Source organism: Centropristis striata, chromosome 11 (assembly GCF_030273125.1).
Source record: "Centropristis striata isolate RG_2023a ecotype Rhode Island chromosome 11, C.striata_1.0, whole genome shotgun sequence".
NCBI lineage: Eukaryota > Metazoa > Chordata > Actinopteri > Perciformes > Serranidae > Centropristis > Centropristis striata.
The window spans coordinates 34,780,608-34,806,504 of record NC_081527.1 but is presented as its reverse complement, the minus strand read 5'-3'; the positions used below and the strand labels follow the sequence as shown (position 1 = coordinate 34,806,504).

The following is a 25,897-nucleotide window of genomic DNA, read 5'->3' as shown; positions in this document are numbered from 1 at the left end:
ATCTGCACGAGTTTAACCAACAGAATATACAAATTAAATAAATATATAGTATGTATTAAAAAAGGCAACAAATCCGTACATGAGCAGAGGTGACTGCTGGAAAACAGGACAAGGATTTCATTAGAAAAATTAGTTATTTCTTAAAACAAGAAAATAAAACATAAATGTAGGGTAATAAAAAGCAAAACAGAAAGCTTCGAAATAGATATAACCAAGATAACTTTTTTTATATCTTCAATATAAAGATTCTGGTATATTTTCTTACCTCTGTGTCAGATATACGTTCTCTTCCTCAGACAGCTTCTGCTATTTGAATTAGAGACGTTGCTCTCTGCGATGTTTTTGCAGCACTGTGCGTCTGTGTCATCAATGGCTGTCTTTGTGTAGAGCCAGCTTTATTTCAGACATGAAGTAAACTATTAGCAAAGTAGAGTCATGTGGGACACACCAGGAGAAATGTTATAAAACAATCTAGGTGTTTTTCCTGCTTTAGATGGGCAGGGAGGTGGATTTTTTTTTCCCACAGTCTTTACACACAGAGCTGTCAAATAGATGCTTTTTTTAATTATTGATAAAAATAGATGGAATTTATTTTGAAACCTAAGAAATAAAAAGAAAAGTGTGTCCCTGAATGAGCTAATTAACTCCACCAAGGAGGTTGTGTTTTCAGTTCAGTTTGTTTGTCAGCGGGATTAGGGAAAAACTACTCCACCAATTTTATTGAGACTTGATAGAAGGGTGTAGCATGTGACCCAATCATTAAATTTTGGAGCAGATTTGAGTCACGGGGCAGATACATGAAATTATTTTTTGTTTGTTAACATTGTGAGATAGGGCATGACCTTGGCGGAGGTCTGCACTCTCCATGTGACCTTCTAGTTCAATAACATCGTGGCAGGTTCACATGACACAAGCTCACTGATTTGATGAGTCAGGACTTTAAACTTTTTGGCCATGCTAGCAGTATCGCTCTATTGGGCTTGAGTTGACTCCCAGCTGGGTTTAGCATCAGGGAATTATTTGATGCAGCTCCACCTACTGCAAAATTGTGAAACATGTTAAAAGTGGGCAAGGGGCTCAGAGGGAGGCAGATGAAGATTTAAAAAAAAGTGAAATATGACCAAAAACAGCTTTATCTATCTGCATATTACTTTTTCAAAGTGACTTTATGTGTCATTATAAGGGATGGGCGTTTAAAAGAAACCTGCCAAATCGCTTATCTATAACGATCAATTAATCGCTGCATGCATAACATGGGCAAAATAAAAGAGATATATACAGTACTATGCAAAAGCCTGTTTTGATAACTTTTATTTTGAAAGGACAAAAAGAGACTTGTTCCTGTTAATTGTGAAACTAACTCAACTGAGGTTATACTGTAAAGATATTGTCAAGGAGTTCAATGTTTTATGTTTTAGCCCCCGAAGAGGCATGAGGTTAGTTTTCACAGTAATCTTCATATTTAAATGTGTTTTGTGTTTAAATAAGTTTTGGATTAAATCAAAGTTAGTAATTAATGCTAGCAAGGTTTGATACAGTAAGCTAGTTTTGTTCAAATTAATAATCTTGCATTTCTGTGTGTTTTATAATTGTTATTGCAACTTTCAGTTAGCAAACTGTAGCTTCATCCAACTTATTTCTCAGCTCATTGGCTTATTGACGTACGGCCGCAGAACTGAACAATCGGCCGTGTTACAGTTCAGTGATACTGATATGCAGTCATAGATAAAATTACAATGAAAAAAAAACACAGATCGATTAAAAATTCTACGTGACCGACCAAATTCTTAACGACCATTAATCGTTCATCGATTAATTATTCCCATCCCTACTCATTATAGCACATATTATATGGCATCAGTCTCTGTAAGTGTTTACATGTTTATACACACACATTTATGATTCAGTGACACACACACTCATGATTCCTACACCACTTATTTCAACCCTTGTGTGGCCCTTTTTTCACTCATTGTGCTGTGAGCTGAAGCCTCTTTGTTGCTCTGTTGGTGTTCAGCCAGTCTGACTGGTTCCTCTCATCCTGTCAGCCATCGGGACTCGGGCCAAGTCCAATTAGTGCAGGAGCAAACACTTGGAGAGCATCATTTTCACACCATCAAGTGTTTAGTATGTGCTGATTTGTTGATGGCATGTTTCTGCACGGGAGTGGACTGTTGTTGGTTAAATGAGCTTTAATTGGTGTAGAGTGATTTAACAATGGCACAATGTCACTGACTGTGTGTGAAATCTTTTTGCTGAATAGTCTGAATAGGAGCAGACTGTCATGAACGGTTCAATGGTTTAATTAGAAAAAAAATGCATTGAATTTTACAGGTATTCCACAAAAGGTTGTCCCTTTATGTTGCATGCAGACGCATTAAAGGTGCAATTTGTACATATAACACTGACTATATGGTTCAAAAACACAGGGGGCAGCATTTCCCCTTGTGCAAGAAATGCATGATTTACTATATGCAGCAATAAGACTTGTCAAGATTAAAAGTCATCCTGGTGATGTGCAGAGGTTCAACTACAGGAGCAGGAAAGAGAGTTTTCTTTCATGGACGTACTACACAAGCTTTTAAATGCTGTTGTGGTTCTTAAAATGATTGATTACATGCTCCTGTAGTTAAAATAAGTATGTTGGCCCATGATCAGTAGGTGGTGAACGTGTGCCAACCCAATCAAATCATTGGAAAAGTCTTGATCATCCATCAGTTGTAAATTTGGCATTGCTTCTATATTCATGAAAAGTTGCAGAAACATTGTCATGGTCCAAATCCAGCAAAATATGCTACAGCCCAACATTTAAATAAGAGAAATGTCCTGGTGCACAAAACCGCAGCTATTTAACACTCAAAACAGATTAAACTAAGCGCTGTCAATTAAATGCAAATGCCATTAAATGCTGTCTGCTTTCTGACAAAAAGCCCCACAGCTACAAACAAGGTTAAATTAAAGAAGAGAAAGATCAAAAGGCCCAATTTCCAGCTGATACACTTCAGAGAGGAACGACTTGTTAGCTGCAGCCGAACACATCAAAGCCTGTTGAAGCCGAGGCGGCTGGTGTTTCCCTGGATGGAGGCAATGAGCCCGACTGGTCAGTAAATGATCAAGAAAATAACAACCACACTGGTGTTCTGGCTCATAGATGGAGAAAGAAATATCAAAAGAGAGAGGAATATTAAAGAAGCAGATGGGAATGCGGAGCCTGGAGTATTTCAGTAAAAAGTTGGCCCAGAATTTATAATTTATAGTTTTTGTTTTTATATTTTAGCCCATGGAGGCTGTCATTAACAAGTCATGTTTTTGTTTTTCTTTGTTGCAATTCAGTCTTTACCGTTTGCCCAGCAATGTGATGTTTTTGGAGTTAGGCGGCAACCTCCGGGTCTGAGCAGTGAGGCAAACCAGGAAGTGCCTTAAGTTGCATTCTACCAAAAGTTCCAGCAGGGGGCGCTGACAGCAGCTGCAGAAAGATTTTGGTCCCTTCATTTCAATACGAAATGAGAAAAGTTTTTTTAGGACAACACTATGGTCTCAGTCACTCGTAAAAAAATTCTTCTCCTTTATATCCTTTATATATATATATATATATGTGTGTGTGTGTGTGTGTGTGTGTGTGTATATATATTTGTATATATATGTGTGTGTGTGTATATATATGTATATATGTGTATATATATATATATATATATATATATATACACATACACGTGTGTGTGTGTGTGTGTGTGTGTGTGTGTGTGTGTGTGTGTGTGTGTGTGTGTGATGAACATAACACCAACTTAACACCACAGTGTTGTCGTAACTCTAGGTTAAACACACACACACACACACACACACACACACAGCTTGAGAATATTTCCTGCTGCTGATGAGGGACAACAGAGGTCGGAAAATTGGTGCATCAGTGTATTTCTATGTATTTAGTTAATTTTTGCAGCTGAAAAATAAGATTTGATTTGTTTTGTTTAAATGATAAAATAATGTGGGTTTAATGTTTAATAGATGTTATGAAACATTAAAAAAATGTGTATATTAGATTACCTAATTTTTAAACTAGCTGAACATTTAAGGTCCCCAAAGGTTTCATTTGTTGGATGATATTTTTGATTTATGCTGCACAGGTGTTGCTGTCATTGTGTCCACCTCTTGTATAAACCAAAAATGGTAAACAAATGGCTGTTACTGAAAAAGTGCCTCTGTTTTATGTGAATCTGGCTGCAGGAATTCCAAATTAAAGACATATTTTGCACAATTGTAGATCTTTATTAGACAGTCAGCAGTAGAAGGTTAGAGAGACAACATGTTACAGTTATTCATCTATAAGAATCTTCTTAAACTCTGACTTCTAAATAAATGTATAGCTACCATACACCACACACAATTTGCTTTTAGAAAAAAAGATCTATTGAAACAGCTACAGGAATCTGCTTTTTTTGCCTAAAGTGTTAAAGAAATGAAATAAGGTAGAAAAAACTCCCTTCAAGGCACTTCCTTCACCTTGTTCTGTTCACTGCATTGTATAAAAAGAGCAAGAAAAGGCCAAATAAATGCATTGAATTATATTTTCTTTAGCCTTGTGCACTTAAAATGCAGATTTTCTTCTTCAGGTGGCACAGAAATCCAAATAATTGGAAACTACACACCTTATAGTTAAATGTAAAAACTGACTAGAGGCACAATGACTCCTGAACTCTTTACATATTATACAAGTATTTTTCTCTGTAAAAGTGTATAGTACTGATTTAAGCATCTCATGCATGCACTATAAAACACATACTTCACAAAGGCAGATCAGGATATACGTATATATATCAATGTACTTAGCTAGACATTTTTTACGTTACATTTAATAATCTCTTTGACGTAACTGACTCGTGTTACCTCCACAGTGACTGAGGTGACTGTTTGGTTAAGCTGATACATTGTGTGTTTATCCTTTAACAAAGATAAGAATCCTGTTGCTTTAATGTTTAGGACTTTGGTCAAACATGCCTGAGAACATGTCACATTGAAAGGTCAGAGGTCATTTCTCAGGTGAAATACCAGAGAGCAGAAACTGAATGAGTGCAACAACACGATCCATCGGGGATCGATACGACTGCTGAGTGACCTTTTCTGACTTTCCATTCATCCGAAACAAAACAGTTCAAATGCAGATTATGTTGTGACAAAGATCGATGTATCTGATTTGAACAATTCTGCAAGTTGTCAGAGAAATGCAGGTGAACTGGAGAGTAAGAATTATGCTTTTTAAATATATTTTTTTGCCACTGTAGTCCACCACTGTGGTAGAGACTGACATCAGTCAACATTTATCAGATAGGCTTCAGATTCAGATTCAGAATACTTTATTAGTCCCAGAAGGGCAATTCAGTTTTACAGTCAGCCTGTCCATAGTATGAAAATATATATATATATATTAAGAAAAAAAACAGTAAAAGAAATAAATAATACATTGTGACATCAACAACAACCACAACCAGTGACCGTAAAGCAGAACATTCTGTGCATTAAGCGTCTGATGGCAGAGGGGATAATCAATCAATCAATCAATCAATCAAACTTTATTTATATAGCGCTTTTCATACATATAAATGCAACTTAAAGTGCTTTAATCTATTATAAACCGCGAAATGGTTCTCGCGCAACTCCATGGGTCTCTCCGGTCTCTCCCAAGTCTCTTATTTTGCATCCCTGCTTCCATCACTTGCGCCATTCACTTGCGTCACTTGCGAAACGTTTTAGGAGACATAAGAAGTCATCTCCAATGTTCAGTGAATAAATTTATGTCATTTGTGAAAAAAAAAATTAAAAAAATGAATGTACAGACGTTATGTACCTCGTCCTCTCTGAATGACCAATGTATGTACCGCTTTTTCTTTTCTTTTTATTATTCTTTTTATTTATTTTATCTTTTACGACTATTTCTCCTGATTAGTTCTTTGTTTCATGAGATTTGTTTGTTTCTTGAAATCCCTTTTTGTCTGACCTCATGATTGTAATGTTCCTTAATTATCAATAAAGATTTTAAAAAAAATTTTTTTAAAAAGAAGTCCGTTTCTAATGACGGCGGCAGCAGATCACAGCTGGATCAGTCAGCTTTAACAGCTGGAGACATTCACTAATAATAATAATAATAATAATAATAATAAGTGTTTTCTCTGCTTAGCCTGGTATTTGCGTCTATATATAGACAATCCTGGTGATAAAATCATTTTTTAATATCCCAGAACATGATTGTCTCTTACATGATTAAGGGAAAATGTAGATTATGTCACTCATATCAAACCTACACTCAGGAATGATCAGCCTCAGGTGAGACTGATGGATGTAACGAACGATGTAAAAGTGTTTCTTGTTAATAATGGACGCATGTAGCCATGACTGTTGTACTTTTTTTCTTTTTGTTGTTCTCTTTTCAGTTGTATCTGGGGGTTTTTCTACCACTTCACCCATAGGATGTAATACATGAATCTATATGTATACTTTGATGTTTTCATGTGGAGCTGAAAATTTTCAATACAAATTTAAGTTTAAAAAAAAAAAGTGTTTCTTGCTGACAGACAGACTCTCTACTGTTTTGTTTTGTTTTTTTACATTATTAGTATCCATAATAAATCTGAATGGGGAAAGTAACAGATCATGAAACGGAAAAAAACTTTTAGAACGATTTTTCTTTACATTATCATAAATGTACAGATTTTTAAACTCCATGGTGGTGAATCAGAAGGTAAATAAAATATAATACTTGTGAGTGACACACTATAAAATATCTTCAACAAATATTAACCGTAGATCAAATCGTATCGTTCTTACATTGTATCGATTCGAATCGGTTTGTAATAAAAGTATATTATTTTTGAATTGTATCGTAACCTGTGTATCTCGATGCGAATCGAATCGTTTAACATGAGGAGATGTGCAACCCTAATATGTAACCATGTCACACTTTATGTCAACTAATTAGCCATATCTTGTATTTATGTAGACCTTTTTTCCTTTTTTCCTTAACCAGCTATTTTTGTGCCATACCAAGTAGTTTTGTTTTGTAAGTATGTATTTTTTAGACAGTATACAATGAGAATTAGCATATATCGTAGTATAGTATAGTAATTGTATATCATTTAGGTTATGTAATGTGTGTGTATGGATTTGGTACACAGTGCTGTCTTGTTATGATGCAAGTGAAAATACAAGAAACCTGCTGCTTGAATTATAAAAAAAAATAAAATATGTGGTTGAGGGTTGCTTTTTTTTTTTTTTTTTTAAGTCTCTGACGGACTGAAACACTGGCTTCAAATCAAAGGACATATCTGCCTCTGCATGTTTTTCTCTAAGCTTTGAAAAAGACTTAGACCTAAGAGGAGGTAAACATAATTTCTGCTGTGAAACCCGTGTGAAAACGTACTTTTACTATCACGAGACAACACTTTTATTCTCTAATGTGTTGCCAGACCAAACGTTACAAACCGAGAGAGTAGATAATGCACAGAACGTAATAATTAACCGATTAAAATTCAACTAAAGCAGTTGTTTATCACAATACACAGCAGTTCTGACTATCTTTCTCATGCCTGTGTTGCTGCTTATAATGATATCTAAACGTTGAATGTTTTAATGAGTATTTCGTGTCCTGCAGCATTTTGTCTGATTTTGTTTTCTCCATCTCTGCTGCTGATAAACCACCACAGGACGCTTCTGCTTCAAACCATTTCCAAGTGGTTTCCAAGGCCCCGAGAGCTCTCAGAGATTAAAAGTGAATCCAGAGGCAGAGAGAGTTGCTTTGGGATCATCAAGAAAACCAGATGCACCTGTGTCCAATTAATCTTCCTTTACACCTGTGTGCTTTGGTAAACACTCAGAGAAGCCAAAGTCTCTAAAAGCAGGAAGATGCAGTAAATGTTCACCTGAGACGGCACTTATGTTTGAAGATTGAAAGCGAATTTTGTTTGAAAGTTGTTTGTTGTTGATGATAAGAGCCAGAACGCCTTCTTTTAACGACTCTGGCTCTTAGAAAATAACAGCTCGTGCTTTAGCTGTTCCCTTTATCTTTTAAATTTGGTTACAAAATACCAAACAGGAAAAAAAACAAAGTAAGTGAATAAGCACATTTGCAAAAAGTTAGGGCATCGTGCAACCATTTCTACTTCATTAACATGAATCACATACAAATTATTTCTCGATTATAGAGAAGAAAATATAAAATATTTAGGCTATGCAAATAAGCAGATGCTAATTTTAAACTCCATTTAACCCACGAAGATGAAATGTGGCCTCTCAAGTCCACAACATGAAAAATGCATTTCCTTAGTCCACAGAATATCAATAGTCTCTTTGATACTGGCTTACTGTCTGCTGGAGATTTTTTGGATCTCGTTTGTGTTAATTATCACATTTATCTTACTGCTTTTTGGCCGAGGTTCCCCCTTTTGAAAGAGAAGTTGTTTTCATTGAGATTAATGGTCGGAGGAGGGGAATGAATGAGATGGATTTACTTCTACAAAGATCAGAGGGTGTGTGAGGTCTTTTTTTGTCTTCATTTGAACAGGTGCCAACTCTCACACACACTTTAACATGTAAACACAAGAGGAGGGGCTGAAGAATGTGATCAATAACGAGGCTTTAGATCTATAAAAGACCCTCAAAACTGAGCGTCCTGCATTCAGGTAGTAACTGATCACATACAGGTGAGCAGGCTGCAGCCATGACTCCTCCTCTTCTTCTTAAAGCTTCTTCTAACAGTGTCGTGTGTTTTCTTCCCTGCAGGTCGTGGGTACAATGAAGGCCATGCAGGTGATTTTCTTGACTCTGCTGTGTGTTCTCGCAGCCAGCGCCCAGGTGTTGAGGTTCGGCAAATGCCCCAAACCTGCAGTCCAGGCCAACTTTGATCCATCCAGGGTGAATATTGAACCTGTCTTGATAATTAATGTTATGTATAGGTGCATCTCAATAAATTAGAATATCATAGAAAGTGTATTTGTGTCAGTAATTCAATTAAAAAAGTGGAAATTACACATTATATAGATCCATTACACACAGAATTAAACATTTCATGTCTTAATTTCTTCTAATTATAATGATTTTGGTTTACATTTAATGAAGACCTAAAATTCAGTTTCTCAAAAAAATGTAATATTACAAAAGACCAATTTTAAAATATGTTTAATATGGAAATGTTGGCCTCTGAAAAGTGTGTCCATCTCTATGCACTCAGTGCTTGGTTGGGACTATTTGACTTGATTTACTGGAAATGGACTTTTCCATCATATTCTAATTTATTGAGATGCAGCTGTACAGAATGAGAGTCTTGCCTGTTTAGCTGCAGCACTCAGCTTTGTGTTTCCTCTGCAGTACACTGGTAAGTGGTATGAGATCCAGAAGCTGCCCACGGCCTTCCAGAAAGGCGAGTGCGGCACTGCCACCTACAGTCTGAAGAGTCCAGGAGTCCTAGGGGTCCTCAACAGTGAGCTGCTGTGAGTACTGGCTGCACACATGTCTGCATTACAGAGTTTAGGGGTTTGCATTATAAGTTGACTTCATATTTTTAAAGTCAGGATTGCTTTGAGATTACCAAATAAATTTGTCTTCAGTTGTTAAAGCAGAAAAGTGTTATATTTCTGGAGATCCCATCATGGCAGCTATTATCAAAAAATCCATGGAAAATGGCTAGATATCAGTTCTTAAATGAAATTCTTATGATCTATTTTTGTTGTTATCATTATATTTGTCCAAACAAATGTACCTTTAGTTGTACCAGGCATTAAAATGAACAAGAAATTGAAGAAAACAAGCGTGGTCTAATAATTCTTTCCATGACTGTGTGACACACACACACCTTATGTAATAATTTTGTTCAAATGCCAATAAAAATGTAGCACAAAAAATGGCATATTGCCTTTTTAAATCCACATTGTACTTTTTAAATTTCTGACCTTTATCCATCAGACATTTTGATTTTCCTTGGCCAAATTTTTATTTTTTATAAACCATTTCAGATTTATTCAGGAAATAATTCAGTGAAAAGGAGAAGGTATACATTAGAGTGGAACTTACAAAATTAGAAGTGAAAGGAAATGCATGACTAAATCAATTTTTCCTTATTTTTTAGTGATGATGGAAGCATTAATTCCATCGTTGGAGCTGCCAAGGTCAAGAACCCCGCTGAGCCCGCCAAGCTGGAGGTCTCCTTCAGCGGTAAAGAAGTCTGATTCAGTACAAATGTAGCTCACTTTATGGTGAAAATTGGCAGCTCTGACTCTCATTGTCGTCCCCCCTGCAGGAACTCCCCCCGGCCCCTACTGGGTGCTGTCCTCCGACTACGAGGGTCACTCTCTGGTCTACGGCTGCACCGACTTCGGCCTGTTCCGCATGGAGCTGTCCTGGATCCTGAGCAGGGAGCCCACCCTGTCCGAGGAGACCCTCGAGCACCTGGAGGGCATCCTGTCCTCCGTAGGAGTCAATGTGGACAAGATGGTCCCCACCAACCAGAATGAGACTTACTGCACCCCCATGAACCAGTAAACAGAGACGCTCCTGTTTCAGCCGCTACAGGACTGTGAGACATGACTCACCATGTCGAAACATTACAGAGTCAGTGCAATAAACCTGTGGAAAAAAATATGTGTTTTTATCTTTAGACCTGTTGGGCTACATGATGCAATTACAAACTCATAATTTAGACATTCGTTGTACAGCACGCACATCTTGTTTATTTAGTTTGGTTTATTCAATTTATTCTGTATCAGAAACCATGTTTCAAATCTACATCTTAAAAAGAGAAAATATGCTTTTTTTCTCCTTTGAATCAACAAAAGGTCATACAAATCAGGTCCAACCATCCATTAACAACCAAACATCCAAGAATAAAAAGAAAAAAAGGAAAGGAAAAAAATACTAATAGATTAAAAAGTACTTCATACATTGCTTGAGTCTGCTTCCTTGTACTCAGGTCACTTGTCCTTCAACACATTCAATGGCATCTGTATATAGTTTGAGGGATGGGAAAATAAATATTAGAAAATAAATTACCAGTATAAAGGACTGCAGGATGCTTTGTATTTTGTTTATTTCCATCTGTAGTTACTGAGCAGGTTAAAAGAAAGGATGAAAAAAACTAAATGTACAGGTACATCTCAAAAAATTAGAATATTGTGAAAAAGTTCAAGATTTTTTGTCAATTATTTCAGAAAGTGATACTCTATATTCATTACACACAGTGAAATATTTCAAGCCTGAATTTCTTGTAATTTTGATGATTATGGCTTACAGATAATGAAAACACAAAACTGAGTGTCTCAGAAAATTAGAATATTACATTAAAAATGCATATATATATATATTTAAACACAAATGTCAGGCTTCTGAAAAGTATGTTAATTTCTATACACTCAATACTTGGTTTGGCTTCTTTTGCATGAATTACTGCATTAATGCAGCGTGGCATGGAGCTGATCAGCCTACAGCACCATGTTGCTTTTATAGCAGCCTTCAGGTCATCTGGTGTCTCTCACCTTCCTCTTGACAACAGCCCATAGACTCCTATGGGCTTCAGGTCAGCAGAGTAGGTTTGCCAGTCCAGCCCAGTAACACCATGGTCACTGAAGCAGCTTTTGGTACCTTTACCAGTGTGGGCAGGTGCCAAGCAAGGTTATAATAGTTTTGGATTTTTCATTAGTTTTAATTTTAATTTCGTTGTGAATTTTTGTTTTCAAATTCAGTTAGTTTTAGTTAATTTTTAGAGTGAGTTTGCTAGTTTTAGTTAGTTAGTTAGTTTTTTTGTAATGCGTATGTGCCTTCATTTCCTTTGGTTTATACATCTTAGCCCCAATAAGGTTATTAACTCTTACAGTTTGGGGTGTTTTGTATTTTGGTGGGAATGTAAACATCCCAGTCTCAGTAAACATATTTACCATGTGTTCCTGCATGCTGAAATAGAAACACTGAATTATGTATGAAAAAAGTTGACAAAGACGAAAACTAAGAACATTTTCACTATAATTTTAGTTAGTTTTAGTTAGTTTTCTAACCACACAATACAGTTTCAGTAAGTTATCGTTTTTTAAAAAAACTCTTGTTTTTATTTTTATTTCAGTTAACAAAAATGTTTTTTCAATTTTAGTTTTCGTTGTTTTGTTAGTTTTCGTTAACTATAATAAGTAGCCCTGCTGGAAAATGAAACCAGCATCTCCAAAGAGCTTGTGGAGGCATGAAGACTCTAAAATGTCCTGCTAGATGGCTGCTACGTTGACTGTGGACTTCAGAAAACACAGTGGCCCCAAACCACCACTGACTGTGGACTGACATATTGAACTTTTTCACAATATTCAAATTTTCTGAGACACTGAGTTTTGGGTTTTCATTATCTCTAAGCCAGAATCATCAAAATTACAAGAAAAACAGGCTTGAAGAATTTCACTCTATACATAATGAATCTATATAATGTATGAGTTTCACTTTCTGAAATGACTGACAAAAAATATTGAACTTTTTCATGATTTTCAAATTTTTTGAGATGTACCTGAACTCATCTCGTCTCTACTATACATGGACCGACAATCTTTTAATGCACAATACATCAATAGGTTGTCAGTCCATGTGTGTACATCCTTATACTTGTGTCTTTGTGAGAACACTATTTTACTTAATGCATAAGTTTTAAACATCTTAAATATGAAGCTGTGAGGCCAAAACTGACAGTTTTCTAAAAAAAAAAATTATATATATATATATATATTCTCTTCACTTAACAGCCCAAAAGAAAATAATGGTTAGTATTCATGGCCAAAACTGATCCACTAACTGTTTGTTATCAAATATACAGTAAGATCCAGAACTATTGATTTACAAATGAAGGAAGGATGTTGAAGGATTAATCAGAATTTAATCAAAATAGCAAAATGGACTACTGCAATATCTAAAACGCAGGAGGTGCAAATATGTCTCAAAATACCATTTTGAATTCTGAAAGTATTGTGATGCTGCAGACTTAATTTTTTTTTTCTAAATTATTGTAATATACATATTTAAATTACAATGAGAAATGATCATTCTCTCTATTGTGAATCTGTTGTGTTGTGTTGTTTTGTTTTTTCCAAATCCTTCAGCCCTAATCAAGATGAAAGCTGCATTTGACATTTAACAGCAGATTTAATTAGCTGCTAAACGTGCACTTAAAACAAATTATTGCTGATTATGTGCAGATTACTGACAAACACATTATTAAACCAAAGAGTGATTTTAGAAAGTCAATCATCAGTGAATCAATTATCAATGCTGTATTTCATTACTGCACCACAGTGGCCCACAGATGCTGTTTAAATAAGTTTATTGCATTGACTTTGCATAAGACAAACAGTGAGAAGTAAAATCAGGAGCACCACGTGTCAGTCTGCAGCCCTTCACACAGTCAGTGTCTCTTTACTGCTCCATGGCGCTGCAGTAAGACACGTCCTGGTCGGTGGTGACCAGCTTGTCCACGCTGACTCCGATGGAGGACAGGGTGCTGTGCAGCTCCTCCAGGGTCTCCTCTGGCAGGGTGGGCTGTCTGCTCATGATCCAGGCGAAGTCCACATGCAGCACCCCGAGGTCGGTGCAGCTGTAGACCAGAGAGTAGCTGTCGTAGTCGGTGGACAGCACCCAGTAAGGAGCAGGGGGGGAGACTAGAGGGGGAGGAGTCAAGAGAGTCAGGGGAGTCGGTTTTCAAGTCCTACAGGTGCATCTCAATATTAATTCAATTCAATTCAACTTTATTTATAGAGCGCATTTCATGCACAAGGCAGACTCAATGTGCTTCACAATGGATATACATAATTACAGTTAAAAAACAAAACAAAACAACAGGAAACAAACAAAAACAAACAATTAGAAAAAATCAATTACAAATTAATTGAAGAGTGCCTGTAGACAAGCTATGCCATATTCACCACATACACACTTACTTACTCACATATGTGCACCCACTTATATATTAGAATATCCATTTCCAGTTGTTCAAGTGAAATAGTCCCAACCAAGTATTGAGTCATATAGATGGACATACTTTTCAGAGGCCAACATCTCCATATTTAACATACTTTTTAAAATTGGTCTTTTGTAATATTAAAAAATATTGAGACACTGAATTTTAGGTCTTCATTAAATGTAAGCCATCATCGAATAAATAAATTAAGACATGAAATGTTTCATTCTGTGTGTAATGGATCTATATAATGTGTTATTTCCACCTTTTGACACAAGACCCAATATAATTAATTGAGATGTAAAACGGTATTATTTTTATTTTAACTGTCCCTCATTGTGGACATGGATCAATATTTTCCACAACAAGTACATTACAGTACATTTATATAATATAATCCAATTATTTTTTTAGGAAATTAAATATTCAAAGTATTGTGCATGCTTTTAACTGGTTATACATAATGCGGGATGGATGATATTAGGACCTTTCGACAATTGCAATATAAAGTATTGGAATAGTCATCTTTGTCAGATTAGTAATATATTTGGTTTGCTTACACTCAAAGAAGGAGACCTGCAGCTTGGCGGGCTCAGAGGGGTCTTTGGCCCAGGCAGAGCCACTGATGCTGCTCACAGTCCCATCAGCACTGAAACACACACAAGACAGAATTAAAAACAAACAGAAGTAAAAGTAACAATGTCACTTTGCAAAAATACTATAAAAGTGAAACATTCAAGTATTTAAAAGTACAAGGATACTAAGAACAACCTGGACCTAAAGTATGTAAATGAAGGTATTTTTTGCTCTCAAAGACTTATATTATTATACATCATATTGAAATATATTATTTTTAATGCCTAAGTAGTACTTTAAATATTCTAATCACTTTATATACTGTTGGATAGTTTAAAATTTTATTACACTTTATCATATTTCATATTGTTATGCTGTGATTGATAATGTATTTTTGTTTGTGAAATCTAAATATGTTATGTAACTCCAGCTGACAGATAATGTACTGAAGTAAAAACACACACACACATATATATATATATGTATATATATATATATATATATATATATATATATATATATTTATTTATTTATTTATTTTATTTTTTTAAATAAAAAAAACTATATTTTCCTTTTGAAAGAAGGAAAAATAGAGAAGAACTTTGCCTCTACCTCCAAAATTTAAATAATTAACTAAAGTAAAATTACCTAGAAAAAAAATATACTTGAGTTAATGTAATTTAAAGTCATTTATAACAGAATTACTATTACTATTTTTATTTTACTTTCTCCAGGAGAAATAAAACTATACATACATTTAGTTTAATTTAATTTAATTTAATTAAAAAAAAAGAAATTAAACAAATAAATACAATTTTATATTATACATTATTATTTTATATTGATTTAAATTTTTAGCTTGCACAGCAAAGAAATACCTCCTATATGTTTCAGTGCTGAAACTCCTAATAAAGGACGTATTTTGTTGCAGGCGGAGGACTCACAGCAGCTCTTTGTTGAGGACACCAACCACTCCGGGGCTCTTCAGGCTGTAGGTGGCAGTGCAGCACTCGCCCTTCTGGAAGGTGTGTGGCAGCCTCTGGATGTCATACCACTTACCGAGATACTGCAGAGAAAGCACCGCGAAAAACACAGGAGCATGAAATTAACTTGTAGTTGATGAAGAGCTGCAGAGCCTTGAGGCATTAAGTGGCAATTTTGTTTAGTGGGACAAATGGTCGCCCTGGAAGGCCTAATTTGTGAACTTCTGGAAGTTAAATTAAAAGAAAATGGAACAGAAATGCTGCCTTGTTTTCCTGCAGAACAGATTAGAGTTTGGTATTCACCCTGGCAGTATCAAAGTTCTCCTGAACAGCAGGCTTGGGGCATCTTCCTGGCATGATGACCTGAGCGCTGGCTGCCAGAACGGACAGCAGAGTGAGGGAAATCACTTGGATGGCGTTCATCTTTTCTCCACAACCTGGAGAGAACAAAAACAAGACTGTTTAGTTATATTTAGAATTAAGGATAATTCATTCATCACACCTGCCTGTTGCTTACCTGTATTACCGGGCAGCGGTGACGTTCTGTGAGTTTTGTCTGTGTTTTTATAGATCTGTGATGGTGTTTCTGAAGCCCTGCCTTCATGTTTTACACGTGAGGTTATTTTCACAAAGTTGTGTAAAGAAGTGTGAGAGTTGGCACCTGTTCACATATTGTGTTTAAAGAGGCCCCCGACAGAGATAACTGACAAGTTAGATAACTGCAGTGCTGCTGTCAAAAATAGAGAATTTAAACAATTATTTTGTGACAGTCATTATGCATTGTTGCATACACAGAGCTAACATCATTTGTAGTTTTTCTACAAAAAGGAATGCACAAAATTTCGTAGATATCCCACTAAAGAAATGCATTGAATTAAGTATCTACGGCATTAAATCTTGTCTGTTTATGTAGTCTAACACATAGACAGTGGTTGGGAGGTGGACAGCACAAACAAACCCAGTGCTTTGACCCAGGAGACGGATTGGAAAACATCTTTACTTACAGTACAGGCCAAAAGTTTGGACACACCTTCTCATTCAATGCGTTTTTCTTTATTTTCATGACTATTTACATTGTAGATTCTCACTGAAGGCATCAAAACTATGAATGAACACATATGGAATTATGTACTTAACAAAAAAAGTGTGAAATAACTGAAAACATGTCTTGTATTTTAGATTCCTCAAAGTAACCACCCTTTGTTTACTAGAATATAAGACATGTTTTCAGTTATTTCACACTTTTTTGTTAAGTACATAATTCCACGTGTTCATTAATAGTTTTGATGAATCTACAATGTCAATAGTCATGAAAATAAAGGAAACGCATTGAATGAGAAGGTGTGTCCAAACTTTTGGCCTGTACTGTATGTTCTATGTCACCTGTTTAACTGCATCCAGTAGTCCTGTTTGTTAATAAGCCTGGTTATAATAAAATGTGCTTTTTCCCAAGTGGGTTTGTGTCACAACCATGGACGGTATAATAAAAGTGGACGTAGTAACTGTGAGGTCACACATTGGTTTGTGGACCTCGGCTTTGAAGCCCAGTCTTGGTTTATAGCCAGCCTTATTGGGGTTTTTTACAGCCACTACAGAACGGGTCTAGAGCCAGAATGATGCTACGTCATCAGCTAGCTTGGTGATCAAGAAACAATTTAACAGCTGACTCCTTGGAGTGTCTTTTAGTCCAACCGAACACTGAACAAGACATTTATAATCGACCATATTGTTCCAGGTGATGAAGTGAAAACACACTGTGGAAGGGACAAAGTTCTTTCACAAAAACAGGTAGTGCACTTTGGTAGCAATATGGTAGCCACGCCCTAAAGCATACTATCATTTTTTGTCTATTTTACTCTAAATGGGAGCATACTTTACAAAATAAACATAATGTTGTATTGAAGAAGACTTAAAAGGAATGACTGAGACCATAAACTCATAATGACAATGTTTACTGAGGTAATAAATCCAGTCAAAAGGATCATTTTCCTCTTGAACTTCATACAATCAGACTTCTTTCTGCAACTGATGGAGTCGCCCCCTGCTGGCCATTTAAAAGAATGCAGGTTTAAGGCCCAGATAGGGCTGTTTGATGACAACATCATCGATGTGTTAAAAACAGCAGCAGTTATTTGGTAGGATATTACATGAACAAAATGTTTTTGTATCATATGAACCTGTGCAATAGAATACATTGCAGGGATCTGTGTTTGTTAAAGAATGAACCGTTTGAGTCAAAACAAATGAGAGAGTTAAGACTCCAATGAAGCCGAGATATGAGTGACACTCTCCACTGATTTATTTTTTAACAGCCTCAGATATCGGAGGCGGACCAAACGCTCTAATCATTTCACTTTTCATTCCAACCTTTTCTGTCATTTTCTTCAAAGCACGGTGTAAAACATTGTGCTTCAGATCAGGTGTTTGATCAGCCCACATGAGACTGTCAGGGTGAGATATTCTTCTTTTATTGATGCAGACATGTGAAGAGGAGCGACTTCATCAAGATTACCTGCCTAAAAATAATATCCCTCAAGTATCTCACAACACTGAGCTTTAATCCCTTGGTTATAATATCGACGTAGAACTGTTTTTATGATACGCTGCCCTCAATCAGAGGAAAATAGATGATTTTTTTGTATAAATGCAGCACATTTGTACGGTATTTGTGGAGTAAGTGATGGAAACTAACAGCATACATTTGCCATTGTAGCCCAATTTTAAATTTTAATTTAAAAGCTACTTTAAGTTAGTTCATTTACATATTCAGATTGAACATAATTGATCAAATAAATTATGATGTATCACTAAAGACATCACTTTGAAATATTATTGCTTTTTTTTAAGTGTATCTTTATTAGTAATTATGTTTCACAACTTATTCACATATACAACATTTTCTCCTTTTTTTGTTTAAACATTTATGGATATAAAATGGAGCAACACGTATACATTACAAAAAAAACACCTCTCCTTTAACTTTCAATTGTTATTCCTTGGTCTGGGAAGCACCTTCAAAAATATGTTTGATATTCTAGGTCCAACATAATTGAGAAATGGGGTCCATATATGATAAAATAAACCACTTTTCCCTCTGGACCAGTGTGTCAAATATTCCATGGGTAAGAGGTCAAATATTACCTTATGCCAATCCAAAACTGTAGGTGACTTATTTGAAATCCAGTTCAGCTGTATAGTTTTACGTGCAGCATATGTTAAGACATTCCACAATTTTTGACAATGGGATGATTTTATTTGTGGGTGTGGTAATCCCAACAACAGACACACTGGGTCCAGATCCAAGTCCTTATTAAAAACCAAATCTAATTTCAGAGCCACTGCTACCCAGAATTCCTGGATATGCACACGCGTCCATACAGTGTGTACACTCAAAAAAAGCAAACTGGGTGTCTGTTACCTTCTCCTTAGTCTAACATATAGCTTCTACTAAATAAAATGATATTTTGTGGTTGAACAGTTTTAAAACATGTAGTTTTAGCATAAAATGCAACACTTTATAATTTACTAGAATACTTTATGTTAAAACAACCTAATTCAATTGCTGAATATAATATTTATTTCCTGAATAATTACTATTATGTTCATTTTCATATGATAAAGGTAATCTTAAAACTGTTTTGTTGGCTCAGCACAATTAATTCATGTACTTCACTATTTTAAAAAGTAGTTGTAACTAACCTATTAAATAAAGTAACTCTTAATAATGTCATACACGTTTAAATGGCCCAAGAAAATTACATTAGTATGTTACAATTACCCTTAGAAATCTAGTTAGACTGACCTGGTAATTAATTAACAGTAACGCAAATACATCATGTTGACCCAACATATTTACATTTTGTTCACTCAACAAAACTGTTTCTCGCTAAATTAAAGCATTTTATTTAGGTGGAAATTATTTCCATAATTTTAATTTTTTAATTTTTCGTTCTGGGAACAAGTTATTTTTTTGAGTGTATAAAGCTACCAACTTCCTTATTACACTTCGTACACAGAGCTGATTTCTTTGGGTCCATCTCATGTCTGAGTTCAGGTGATATCTGGAGGCGATGCAGTAATTTAAATTGTGATTCCTTTGCTCTATTACATATGGAGATGTTGTTAGCATGCTCCCATATGTCCACCTCCTTTATTGCTTTTTTTATGTTGTTTTTTGCTGGTATTTGGCCTGGTTTATTTAGTTTCATATTCCTTTGTTTTAATTAGAGCCCAAATGATATGGGATTTTTGAGACTGATGCTGATACTGTTTTTATACTGGAAAACTCATGAATAATTGATATGGTGGCAAATAAAGTAAATTGTTTGAGCTTGAATGAAAATAGACCTTTTATGTGTATTGTGCACTGATTTTTCACCACTCTGAAAAAGTAGAGGGCTACTTTCTCAAACGTGAAACTTTATCAAATAATATTTAACACTATTTTACATTATACAAACAAGGTATTCCGTTGACAGCCAATTCTAGAAATGATAACTGAGAAAATAAAGAATAAATAGGAATAAAATAAGTAGCTAGATAAACATCATTACTGTTAAATTGCTGACTATTTAAAAATAATTATAAAATAATTACAAAGCTAACACCATTTCTAAATCACTCCAAGCTTCATTTTCTGCATTATATATTGTTTAAAGAATCTTCATAACAGCACATATCTGACAGCTGTACACAGATACCGATATGCCTTTATAGGCCGATATCAACCGATAATATCTGTCAACCGATATATCTGTCCGACTCTAGTTGTAAATAGTTTTTATCCCCGACTGTTTTCGTTTTTTCCCCTTGCAATTATTTGCCTCCATCTGTCGTCCCATTCTTTCCTCCACCACGCCGTAATCACTGTAGAGCACATTAAAAACAAATGCATAAATAAACACTTAAATAAAGTAGTAAGAATAAGTCCCACATTTACCAGCTGCAACATAAAAATACTGCTTAAAGTATCAACAAAGATACTATTTAATATACATGATATAATGTAACTTCATTATATACCTCTCTGAGGGGACCTTTAATATATAATTATTCCAACTTTATGGGCGACAGTATATATACTGTATGATAATACAGTTGCATGCATAAAGTTGGAATAATTTTGTTTTCAGACAATCCTCTGTTAATTGTGGTTTCATTTTCATTGTGGTATGTTTAGAGGAGATTAATTAATCTGTTACCATTTTGAGAAGATATACACTTTATCTGTCTAGATAAATCACAATGTCTAATTTATTAGTATTTTTGAGTGGTATTGCTATTTTTTTATTCATTCTACTTTTATAAAAGATATGAACACTTGAATGAAATACGTCCACTGTCTTGGGTATTTTATTTTATTTAATTCAACTAAGATCTAAAGGCTTTGTCAGTTATTTCAGGGATTCTTTATCCTGAAGAATCCTACTACCCGGGATCTCATGGTAATCACGACCTAAACAAGATTTCCCCTGAGTGTAAAAGACTTCCACCTTTGAGGGATTACAGCTTTGTGGTGCAGTTGTCACTCGTGGAAACTACAGCAAATACAGATGAGATCCGGACACCAGATTGCTTCTGTAATTAGAAGATGGATGGTAGTCTGCGCTGACTCAGTGAATTTATAGCCGGGCCTGTTTCTTGAGGTTAAACCTGCTGTGATCCCTTCGCCTCGCTGTGACTTTTTAATGCTGGGTGCAAACAAGACGGACAGAAATCCCTTATAAAAAGCTTACACCTAGGAGATTCTTAAATTAGCGGTTTAGGTGTCCTAATGCTGTGCTCTCTCTTAATTCCTAAGTCCTTTATTAGTCTCTTTGAGGAAAAAATGATCAACCTACTTTTTCTCCTGCAAAAACACACAGCAGAGGAAGATAATTGCGTTTAAAAGGATGTGATAAAACTGGAGTTAAGGGGCTTGTTAAGAAAACAGTGAGTATAGAGATTAATTAGACAGAAAGAGAACACGTTTAAGAGGTTCAGTTACTACCAGATGGGCAGCAGGGGTCGGGGATGGGTCAAAGCCTTTGCTCTTTTTAACCAGGAGACTGCTGTTCATGTCCTGTTAATGGAAAATAGGTGGTATGTTGTGCTGATCGACACACCTGGACGACTGAAGAGAGGAAACTCTGCAGCAATACGTTAATGAGCAGTGCATTTGTGCTGCAGCATGCTGAATAATGTGTAATGTAATGTTCTGTAATTGTGTGGTGAGTGATTTCCTGGCACACATTAAACCTCTTCAGGACTCAGATGAGCATCATTTGAATGTCACAGCGTACCAAAGCTCAGTGGATGGCCAGGTGCACCTCTCCATGTTCTGTCAGAGAGATTTTTGCAGAATAATGAGCTGCATGGTTCTCATGATTTGGGGACCTAAACGCAACTCAAAAATCCACAAAATTAGTATAAAGAGAAGATGGATCATTAAAAATAGACATAAAACCACTACAAATGACACAACATGACCAAAAAAGAGATACAAAATGACCCCAGATATACTAAACAACCACAAAGAGATGCTAATGACTGAAAATTGACACAAAATGACTAAAAATGTACTCATACAGACTACAAACAACCCTAAATAAATTCAAAGAATTTCAAAGTGACAGAAAGTAGATCCAACACAACTAGAAGATGTAAAACGGTAAACATGGATGCAAAAGAGATAGAAAATGACCACAGAGACATGCTAAATGACTGAAAATAGACATAAAATGACCAAAAACCCACACATTTTGACACAAAATGACTAAAATGGATGCAAAACAACCATACATAGATTCAACATAACAAAGAATAGTTGGAAACAATCACAAAGAGACAAACTTACTAAAAAATAGATGCAAAAAAAATACAAGGAAATGCAAAATGACTAAAACAGATGGAAAGCAATCAGATAGATAAAAAACAACTACAAGGAGACATGAAATGATTAAAATGAATGCAAAACAACTACAAAGAGTGACAAAATAACAAGAAAATACATGTAAAACAATCACTAAGAGACACAAAATGACTAAAAATACATGTAAAACGATTACAGAGGTGGAAAAGAACTACTAGGATACGCAGAAGGATTAAAATTGATGCAAAGGGACTACAAAGAGAAATGGAAAACAATTGCAAAAAAAAAAAATTAGTAAAAAAATTAGATGCAATGCAACTACAAGGAAATTCAAAATGACTAAAAACAGATAAAAAACCATCACAGATATGCAAAACAACTACAAGGAGACATACAAGTTACTAAAAAAAGATGGAAAACAATGGAAAAGATGCTAAATGACTACAAAACAAGATGGAAAACAATCACAAAATTACTTAAAATAGATGTAAAATAACTTTAAGTAGACTCTAAGTTTTAGTGTGTTGGTCCCGTGTAGGCAGGGTGGACGGCTCTTACATGTCTATGTCCAGAGGCCCATTGTCTCATAATCCACCCATGCCCAACTCCTGCAATGAAGAGGTGTTGATTAAACTGTCATTTTGAAGGCTGTAGTTTCTGGTGCAGAACAAAATAAAAACACGTGTCAGAAAAATGCTTTACAGACCACAAACAGCCTCCACAGTGCTTGGTGTACCCAATAAACTGGCAGCTGATTGTATTTGTTTAACAACACCATATAGTTTCTCTCAGCCGTGCTGTAGACTGTAGAAGCAGATATAAACCCCACACTGCCCCCCCTCTTTCATATCATGTCTGCCGCCCACCTGCTGTGCACACCTTTCTGCCCACCCGGCATTAAAAGAAAACATGATTGAAAGAAGTGCAGGTCCTTGCTGTAAGCGGTTGGTGAGCACAAACTGTCAGATTAAGAGGTCTGAGAGGATCATCCGGCCAACATTTAGTCGGATTTCTAGCAAATTACCACCAAGCGTGTTTGGGTCCACCCTTGAGGCACCCTGGGGAGCTCAGTGACCCTGACACCCAAACTAGACATGTGAGGAAAAACAAAAACAAGACTGATCTGCAGGATTTTTTAAAGTCTGCAGGCTGCATCATGTAGCTTCTCTGCATGAGGCCGCAGAGCAGCTAAGGAGGGGTTGGACATTTTGCCACTGGAAAAGGAAGCTAAGCATTTAGGTGTCTTAACTATGGTCTAAAGTGCTAACAAGGGATTAGTGAGGTAAACGTTGAAAGAGGTTTAGCACTCCATGCTTAGGACCAGTGCTGCTTCAGTAATTACACATCAGTTGCAAGGTGCAGCGAGCAGTTGGAGTGGAGATCATAGTGATGTCAGGACAGGGAGGGCTTACCGCAGGAGATAAGGCCATCTAATGGAGATGAAATGAATCGGTATTTAAAAGGTCTTTTTTAGTTAAGGCAGTTAGCTGGCAGCAGGCAGCACTCAGACCAGTTGGCTGGTTAGTGGGAGGCCGTTTAGTTGGAAGTGAAAGAGGGACAGCAGAGAGAGGCAGTCTGAGAGCTGCCCAAAGCATTTTCCTTCACAATTTTGACTTGTGTTTATACCTTTATTGGGACAAAACCAGTTCCAAGCTTTGCTCACTGCTGCAAACTTGAAGGTAAGACTCAAACTTCACCTTTTTTCTCTTTTTGACATGTTTAAGTTGTATTTTGCAGTTGCTGCACATTGCATTTACTTTGCAGTTATTCTTTAAAAGCACAAAATCTACTTTTTTTGTTTTAGATTTGTTTTGTGATATCTCTGCATATGATCAAAAATAACAGTAACAAACATAACATGCATGCACATGGCTCAACATTTGCCTCACAATGTTATAAAAAGCAAAAATGTTAAATCTCGTCATGCATAATGCGAGCAGTAAACTGAATAAAAGGCTGCTGATCCCTCAGTAAGTGATTAATCTAAAGGCCAATGCGATTAGATGAACAACCTTGAAATCTGGTTAATTAACCTAATAATTAGCCCAGATTCTGTAAATAGCACTTATTGAAATAAAAATGATGCTGAAATACATGACGAATGATGAATTGTGTCTGTATTAGACTTAAAAGTCTAATATTGATTTTTTTTTTTTAATTCCTTTAAATCATCTTTTTCAACACTTTTTCATGTGAACCTGTGACACCATGAGTAATTCTTTAATCAATACCTGCAGCTTTCCACTTAAAACTCTTGTAAAAAACGTAATCTGCTTCTTCTAACTGACAGAACTTACATTGCTTTAGTATGTTGTGTGAGGGCGGATTAGCAAGGACCAGACAATACTTCTGTCTTGTCTGATATGACCTCCTCAGGGCTCCATGTAAGTCGTCAGCAATTTTTCCCTTTAATTCATTCTTGTAATGAGATTAACCAGGAGCAACAGCAAATCCAAGGAGTCCAATCCCCGGATTTGGCAGCTGCGGTGTGGCCTCTGTTTGTCGAGAAAATATGAGACAAGAGTTTTTCAAACTCACCTGAAACGACAGTTTACTCCAAAAATGTCCAATTTAGATGATGAAGCTACTTACGAAGGTTGAGCGAGGTCACGTTTGAAGACGCGTTACAGCAGCACACGTCAAGTGTCGGGTTACAACTTTACTTAAAAGACTTGATAGTTGTGATTAAAGAGGCCTTTACAGAGGATTCCTGCAAGTTCCCATGACTGTAGCCACGCTTTTTGTCCTCACATGTTGTTATTCTCCAAAAAAAAAAAAAACTAAAAGGCCATCTTTAAAGCAACGACAAGAAATTTAAATTCTGTGTTGATTTTGACGAACCCTGTGGACAAAAGTGGTACTGTTGCCATGAGCACCCCCCCACCCTCGCGTCGAACAGATATATCTGGCTACGCATTGATTTGTTCTGGAAGCCAGTGAAAGATAGACGCAACTTATATTTAATAATATATTTTCACTTTTAAACACAGCTTTAGCTTTGATTTTTTTTTGGTTTCTTGTTCTTCAGTCAATTTATTTCTATCTGCTAATCTTGCACCAGCGTCAGCCGTAACCACAAAACACCAAGATTCAAATTCTATAAAGAAAAATGTCCTCCTGCTTCCTTTTAACTGGCTAAAGTAATACTCACTGCTGAACTATGCCTGAGAAAATGTTAACGTAGGCTCCTCTGGTCGGCCGTCTGTAAATCGTTCAGTCTGATGCCGCGATGAATCACACCCGCGGACAGCCATTACATAGACATAGTCTTGTTGCTGATGGCCTTGTTTACTTTTGTAGCTCTTATAGAGGCTTAAGTATTAAATTGAGATTGTTAAAAGAAAAAAAAGAAAGAAACAGTTGAAAAGTTATAGCTATGTTAAAATTTTTTAAAAGAAAACTGGTTGGACAACACTTAAAAGCTCTTTTGTAGCGTCTTCTATCTGTTGCACAATGATGTAAAACATTTTAACCTGTTTCACTTGTTGTGACTTTATTTCCTGGCTCGCTTTGCTCAATTTGCAC

The 25,897-nt window shown here is 35.9% G+C and overlaps 2 protein-coding genes across 5 annotated transcripts; one reads left to right on the top strand and one right to left on the bottom strand.

Moving 5' to 3' along the window:
• The first annotated feature begins 7,951 nt into the window (after positions 1-7,951).
• On the top strand, positions 7,952-10,897 carry LOC131980024 (apolipoprotein D-like). Of its 4 annotated transcripts, none has more exons than XM_059344152.1 (6): positions 7,952-8,099; positions 8,555-8,672; positions 8,773-8,904; positions 9,358-9,479; positions 10,115-10,200; positions 10,286-10,895. In XM_059344152.1, exons 3-6 carry the CDS (start codon positions 8,785-8,787, stop codon positions 10,525-10,527), a joined length of 570 nt encoding a protein of 189 aa, XP_059200135.1. In that variant the 5' UTR covers positions 7,952-8,099; positions 8,555-8,672; positions 8,773-8,784; the 3' UTR covers positions 10,528-10,895. The 4 variants fall into 4 exon arrangements, with proteins under 4 accessions (XP_059200135.1, XP_059200134.1, XP_059200136.1 ...); XM_059344151.1 differs by having other exon boundaries at positions 7,953-8,099; positions 8,555-8,693; positions 10,286-10,894; XM_059344153.1 differs by lacking the exon at positions 8,555-8,672 and having other exon boundaries at positions 7,973-8,099.
• Positions 10,898-13,396: 2,499 nt separating this feature from the next.
• Positions 13,397-23,382, bottom strand: LOC131980026 (apolipoprotein D-like). The gene is made up of 5 exons (XM_059344154.1): positions 23,252-23,382; positions 15,826-15,959; positions 15,484-15,605; positions 14,524-14,612; positions 13,397-13,664 (listed from the first exon to the last, which is right to left on the bottom strand). Exons 1-5 carry the CDS (start codon positions 23,268-23,270, stop codon positions 13,423-13,425), a joined length of 606 nt encoding a protein of 201 aa, XP_059200137.1. The 5' UTR covers positions 23,271-23,382; the 3' UTR covers positions 13,397-13,422.
• Positions 23,383-25,897: the final 2,515 nt, after the last annotated feature.

Excerpts from the sequence above, each read along its gene's own strand:
- LOC131980026 (XM_059344154.1), bottom strand. Across the intron at positions 15,606-15,825 it reads AGAACTTTGATACTGCCAGG|TATCTCGGTAAGTGGTATGA; the intron begins GTGAATACCAAA and ends CTTTCTCTGCAG. Across the intron at positions 14,613-15,483 it reads GTCCTCAACAAAGAGCTGCT|TGCTGATGGGACTGTGAGCA; the intron begins GTGAGTCCTCCG and ends TGTGTGTTTCAG.
- LOC131980024 (XM_059344150.1), top strand. The coding sequence starts at position 8,487 with ATGAGATGGATTTACTTCTACAAAGATCAGAGG. Across the intron at positions 8,520-8,772 it reads ACTTCTACAAAGATCAGAGG|GTCGTGGGTACAATGAAGGC; the intron begins GTGTGTGAGGTC and ends TCTTCCCTGCAG. Across the intron at positions 8,905-9,357 it reads CCAACTTTGATCCATCCAGG|TACACTGGTAAGTGGTATGA; the intron begins GTGAATATTGAA and ends TTTCCTCTGCAG.